Raw genomic sequence first — 7,240 nt, forward strand, 5'->3', positions numbered from 1 at the left:
TATATATATATATATATATATATATACACATATATACACACCACAACTTCTTTATCCATTCATCCATCAATGGACATTTGGGCCCTTTCCATACTTTGGCTATTGTTGATAGTGCTGTTATAAACATGGGGGTGCATGTGTCCCTTCGAAACAGCACACCTGTATCCCGTGGATAAATGCCTAGCAGTGCTGGGTCATAGGGTAGTTCTATTTTTAGTTTTTTGAGGAACCTCCATACTATTTTCCAGAGTGGCTGCACTAGCTTGCATTCCCACCAACAATGCAAAAGAGATCCTCTTTCTCTGCATCCTCGCCAACATCTGTTGTTGCCTGTGTTGTTAATGTTAGCCATTCCCTGTTCATAGAGTCTTAATGATATACAAACCCTCTCCTTTCTCCTTTCTTGTTCAGTCTCTTATGCGTGTTTCCCCCCTTTCTCTCCAGCTGCTTGCAGGGGACGTGCTTTTCCTGTACTCTCCCCCTTGACTTTGTCCTGTCACCACAAGCAAAAGCAGCTCCCTACCCTCTGTGGCTTCTCTCTGCACCATATACTTGCCAAGTTCTATAGTTCAAGTTATGAAGATTGTTGTGTTAATTCTCAGATCAATTTTGTAGGTGTGCAAGATGGTTTGGTGTTAATGTTGCTTCATTTCAGGGACAAGAGTTGCAAAAAGCTTCCATGCTACTCCACCATCTTGTATTGTATTAGCCCTGAAGTCAACTACAGTCCAAAAATAGGTTGACAAATAGCCAAATTGTGGAAAGAGCCTAAATGTCCATCAACTGATGAATGGATAAAGAAATTGTGGTTTATATACACAATGGAGTACTACATGGCAATGAGAAAGAACGAAATATGGCCCTTTGTAGCAACATGGATGGAACTGGAGAGTGTGATGCTAAGTGAAATAAGCCATACAGAGAAAGACAGATACCATATGGTTTCACTCTTATGTGGATCCTGAGAAACTTAACAGAAACCCATGGGGGAGGGGAAGGAAAAAAAAAGAGAGGTTAGAGTGGGAGAGAGCCAAAGCATAAGAGACTCTTAAAAACTGAGAACAAACTGAGGGTTGATGGGGGGTGGGAGGGAAGGGAGGGTGGGTGATGGGTATTGAGGAGGGCACCTTTTGGGATGAGCACTGGGTGTTGTATGGAAACCAATTTGACAATAAATTTCATATATTGAAAAAAAACAAAAATAGGTTGACAAATTGTTTGAAGGTTAGTGTCAGTCACAATGCTGACATCATTCACTTCACTTCATCTCATCACATAAGCATTTTATCATAGTTGCTTCTGACAAACTTGAGTTTGCTGCTCCCTGGTCCCCTGGTTTTCCCAGGGTCCACTGAGAAGTTATTAGTGAAGTATCCCAGGATGCTGGCCTATTGGTAAGGCTGATAGGTCCTGACAGAGCAGCCAGGAGGGGATGAGATGGAATGCGCTGAGATGGAGGTGATGTAGAGTATAACACCCAATTTATTTGCCTTTCAACTTTGCTTATGACTTATAAGAGATTTCTATTTTTTTTTTTTTAATTTTTTTTTCAACGTTTATTTATTTTTTTTTGGGACAGAGAGAGACAGAGCATGAACGGGGGAGGGGCAGAGAGAGAGGGAGACACAGAATCGGAAACAGGCTCCAGGCTCTGAGCCATCAGCCCAGAGCCTGACGCGGGGCTCGAACTCACGGACTGCGAGATCGTGACCTGGCTGAAGTCGGACGCTTAACCAACTGCGCCACCCAGGCGCCCCAAGAGATTTCTATTTTTTATAGTCAAATTTATCAATAATTTTTTGTGTTGCTTCTGGGTTTTGAGTTCTAGTTAAAAAGCCTTAAATCATAGTCAAAAATTCTTTCTCTACTAAAGCTATAGACAAATTCACCCATGTTTTCTTTTAGAATATACATATTTCCTTCCCCTTCCCTGTCTCCCTTCCTTCCATGAAAACTCTGATCCATCTGAAGTTTATTCTTGTATATGGTATGAGGAATGAGGAATTTCATCATCTCCAGTTGTCCTGATAACATTTACTAAGAAGATCATCTTTGCCCCAAGTGATGTGAGATATCACCTTTATCCTACACCAAATTTCTATATGTAGTTGGTCTATGTCTGTATTTTTATCACATTGACTTGTCCATTCATGCTCAGTACCAAATTGCTTTAATTGTAAACATTGTACTATGCTTGAATATCTAAAAGGGGTAGACTTCATTCAGAGGTTTGTTTTGCTTTTCTTTTCAGTGTTTGCCTAGCTACTATTTTTTATTTTTTATTTTTTTTTTCATATGAGCTTTGTGAAATTACCTAGATCCATACACAAACTTACTGAATTTTAACTGGGAAGACATTAAATGTATAAGTTAACTTGAGAAAAACTGACCTCTTCATGATTGTGAGATGTCCTGTCAAAGAACAAAGGGTATCTTCTCATTTGTTCAATTCTATTTTTATCTTTCATGAATGTTTTATAATTTTCTTCATGGAAATCTTGAACGACTCTTTTTAATTTATTTTGAGAGAGAGAGAGTATGAGCAGGGGAGGAGGACACAGAGAGAGAGAGAGAAATAATCCCAAGCTGACAGCACAGAGCCCAATGTGGGCCTCAACCCCACAAACTATGACATCAGGACCTCAGCTGAAATCAGGATGCTTAACTGACTGAGGCACCCAGGTGCCCCTTGGATAATTCTTATTAAATCCATCCCTAAGTACTTTATCTTTTATCTTCTTTATTGCTATTATAAATAGAGTTATCTATTATAACTTATAGCTGGTTATTATTTGTGTATCTAAATTCTATGGATTTTTTTATTGTGGTAAAAACAAATAACATAAAATTTGCCATCTTAACCATTTTTATGTGTCCAGCTTGGTAGTGTTAAATTATATTCACTTTGTTGTGAAACAAATCTCCAGAACTTTTCATCTTGCAGAATTAAAACTCTATACTCATTAAATAATAATTCCCCACCCTGTGGTGACTGCTACTATAATTTGTCTCTATGGATTAGCCTACTCTGGACACTTTATGGAAGTACAATCATGTAGTATTTGCCCTTTTAGGGAAAACTTATTTCACTTAGCATAATGTCTGCAAGGTTCATCCATGCTGTGGCATGTGGAAGACTTTCTTTCCTTTTGAAAGGTGAATAACAGTCCATTGAATGTATACACCATGATTTATGAATTCATATGTGGATGTATATTTGGGTTTCCTCCACCTCATGGAATAGTGTGGCTATAAACATGGATGTACAAACATCTCTTCAGGACCCTTCTTTCAATTCTTCTGGATGGATACCTAGAGGTGAGATTGCTGAATGATATGATAGCTCTATTTTTAATTTTTGAGGAAAATTTTACATTCCCACCAGCAATGCAAATGCATTTTCTCCATATCCCAACCAACACTTGCTATTGTCTGTGTTTTTTGTTTTGTTTTTAACCATCTGGTATCACAATGGGTTTAAGGTGATATTTCAATGTGGTTTAGATTTTGCATTTTTGATTAGTGATATTGAGCATTTTTTTATACATTTCTTGGAACTTTATATATCATCTTTGAATAAATGTCTATTCAAGCCATTTGCTCATTTTTAATCAGGTTATTTGATTTTGTGTCTCACTGAGTTGTTCATTTTTCTTTTACCTTTCTAGTTGTTTCCCTAGAGTTTTTAAAAGTTTTTTTTAAAGGTTTATTTTTGAGAGAGAGGGAGCAAGAGAGAGGGTGAGTGGGGGGAAGAGGGAGAGGGAGAGAACCCAAGCAGGATCCGTGCTGACAGCAGCAAGCCTGATATGGGGCTTGAACTCATCAACAGTGAGATCATGTCCTAAGCTGAAGTCAGACTCTCAACTGAGCCACCCAGGCACCCCTGTTTCTCTAGAGCTCTCAGTGCACTTTTGCTAGCTGAAGTCTACCTTCAACTAAAATTGTACTGTTTCACATACAGGGCAGATACTTTATAATAGAATATTCATAATGTCTCCCTCCTGTGCCTTATTAACATTGTCGTCATTCATTTCATTCATCTATGTGTCATAATTTCCCAGTGCATTGTTACTATTTATTATAGCTTTAAACAGTTATCTTTTAGATCAAATAAGAAAAGAAAAATATTCCTGGAGGCATCACGATCCTGGACTTTAGCCTGTACTACAAAGCTGTAATCATCAAAACAGTATGGTATGGGCACAAAAACAGACACATAGACCAATGGAGTACTGTAGAAAACCCAGAATTGGAACAATAAATGTATGGCCAACTAATCTTTGACAAAGTAGGTATCTAATGGAAAAAAGGCAGTCTTCTTAGCAAATGATGCTGGGAGAACTGGACAGCAACATGCAGAAGAATGAACCTGGACCACTTTCTTACACCATACACAAAAATAAACTCAAAATGGATGAAAGACCTAAATGTGAGACAGGAAATCATCAAAACCCTAGAGGAGAAAACAGGGAAGAACAACAACCTCTTTGACCTCAGCCACAGCAACTTCTTACTTGACATGTCTCCGAAGGCAAGGGAAATAAAAGTAAATATGAACTACTGGGGGACCTCTTCAAGATTAAAAAACTTCTGCACAGTGAAGGAAATAGTCAACAAAACTAAAAGCAACTGACAGAATGGGTGATAATATTCGCAAGTGACATATCGGATAAAGGGTTATAGATCCAAAATCTATAAAGAACTTACCAAACTCTCAACAGCCAAAAAAACAAATAATCCAATGAAGAAATGGGCAGAAGACATGAATAGACACTTTTCCAAACAAGATATCTGGCTGGCCAACCGACACATGAAAAAATGTTCAACATCACTGATCATCGAGGAAATGAAAACCAAAACCACATTGAGATACCACTTCATACCAGTCAGAGTGGCTAAAATTAACTACTCAGGAAACAACAGCTATTGGCAAGGATGTGGAGAAATGGGTACTCTCTTGCACTATTGGTGGGAATGCAAACTAGTGCAGCCACTCTGGAAAACAGTGTGGAGGTTCCTCAAAAATTAAAAATAGAATTATTCTTTGACCAAGCAATAGCACTACTAGGACCTTATCCAAAGGATAAAGGAGTGCTGATTCATAGGGGCACATGTACCCCAATGTTTATAGCAGTGCTTTCAACAGCAACCAAATTATGGAAAAAAGCCCAATGTCCATCAACTGATGAATGGATAAAGAGGATGTGGTATATATATATATATATATACAGTGTAATACTACTTGGCAATGAGGATAAAGAGGATGTGGTATATATATACAGTGTAATACTACTTGGCAATGAGGAAGAATGAAATCTTGCCATTTGCAACGATGTGGGTAGGACTGAAAGATATTATTCTAAAGTGACATAACTCAGAAAAAGACAGATCTCATATGTTTTCACTCATATGTGGAATTTGAGAAACTTAACAGAAGACCATGGGGGAAGGGAAGGGAAAAAATAGTTTCAAGAAGAAAGGGAGGCAAATCATAAGAGACTCATAAATACAGAGAATAAACTGAGGGTTGATGTGGGAGCGGGGGTGGGGGGAGGGAAATGGGTGATGGGTATTGAGGAGAGCACTTGTTGGGATGAGCACTGGATGTTGTATGTAAGCAATGAATCATGGGAATCTACTCCCAAAGCCAAGAGCACACTGTATACACTGTATGTTAGCTAACTTGACAAAAAATTATATTAAAAAAAAAAGAAAGAAACATCCAATTTTGTTTTGCTTTAATCCTTCTATGATACTCTTCTGCTTCTCTGATGTTTCTCTGATATATATATATATGCCAAATGGTCACCACAATAAGTCCAGTTAAATTTCATTACCATACATAGTTAAAATATTTTTCTTATGATGAGAACTTTTAAGATCTACTCTCAGTAATTTTCAAACATGTAATACAGTTTTATTAACTATAGTCACCATAATGTACATGACATCCCTATGACTTATTTATTTTATAACTGGAAGTTTGTAACTTCTGAAGCTATTCACCCATTTCACCCACCTCTAACCCCTTGCCACTGGAAACCAATTTGTTTTCTGTATCTATGAGCTTGTTTTTGTTTGTTGGTTTGTTTGTTAGAAACCACCTATAAGTAAGATCGTACAGTATTTGACTTCTTTAACTTAGTGTAATGGCCTTGAGATCTATCCACATTGTTGCAAATGGCAAGATGTCATTTTTTATGTCTGAATAATAATCCATTGTGTATATATAACACAGTTTCTTATCCATTATACATTGATGGACACTTAGGTTGTTTTTGTATCTTGGCTATTGTAAATAATGCTGCAGTGAACATGGGGATACATATATCTTTTCAACTGTTTTTTATTCATTGGATAAATACCCAGAAGTATAAGTGCTAGATCATATGTTAGTAGTACTTTTATTTTTTTGAGGAACTTCCATGCTTGCTCTCCATAGTGCTATACTGAAACACATTCCTACCAACAGTGCACAAAGATTCCCTTTTCTCCACATCTTCGCCAACATTTGTTATTTCTTGTCTTTTTGATAGTAGACATTCTAACAGGTGTGAGATGATAGCTCTTTGTGGTTTTGGTTTTCATTCCCCTGGTAATTAGTGATGTTGAGCATCTGTTCACCTACCTGTTAGCCATCAATATAGCATCTTTGGAAAAAATATCTAACTCAGATTCTCTGCCCATTTTTTTAATTGAAGTATTTTTATTTTATATACAATGAGTTGGGATTAAGGTAACTTATCCCAACTGCAGTTAAGGTAGGTATCTTGGATTACCCATTCAAGAAAGTTCACTTAATCCAACTTAATGAAGCCTATAGCCTTCATGTATTGACAGAAACACTGGCAGTACATGTTAAGGCCAGATTTCTGGATCAAACCATGCTGGTTTGAGCAGACAAGGCAAGAAGAAGAATCCTGGCCAAATTTCCTTGGATGGCTGTAGCAGAGCTGCTGGTGACCCATCTTGCTTTCTTGGATGCAGTGAAACAAAAGGGGTCTCTGCCCATTTCTTAATTGGAATTTTTCCCTACTGAGTTGCATGCCTTCTTTATATATTTTGGATAGTAGTAGCTCCTTTTCAGACATATGATTTGGAAATATTTCCTCACAGTTAGTAGATTGCGTTTTCATTTTGTTGGTGGTTTCCTTACTGTACGGAACATTTTTAGTTTGATGTAGTTACATCATTTATTTTTGCTTTTCTTGCGTTTGCTTTTGGTGTCAGACTGAAAAGT

At 37.4% G+C, this 7,240-nt stretch overlaps 1 protein-coding gene across 1 annotated transcript; it reads right to left on the reverse strand.

Moving 5' to 3' along the window:
- Window positions 1-6,692: 6,692 nt before the first annotated feature.
- LOC123605423 (40S ribosomal protein S29-like) lies at window positions 6,693-6,968 on the reverse strand. Its single transcript, XM_045492335.1, has one exon. The coding sequence runs from the start codon at window positions 6,966-6,968 to the stop codon at window positions 6,798-6,800; it is 171 nt and encodes a 56-aa protein (XP_045348291.1). The 3' UTR covers window positions 6,693-6,797.
- Window positions 6,969-7,240: the final 272 nt, after the last annotated feature.

The sequence above is a fragment of the Leopardus geoffroyi genome, chromosome A1, assembly GCF_018350155.1.
Source record: "Leopardus geoffroyi isolate Oge1 chromosome A1, O.geoffroyi_Oge1_pat1.0, whole genome shotgun sequence".
NCBI classification, from domain to species: domain Eukaryota; kingdom Metazoa; phylum Chordata; class Mammalia; order Carnivora; family Felidae; genus Leopardus; species Leopardus geoffroyi.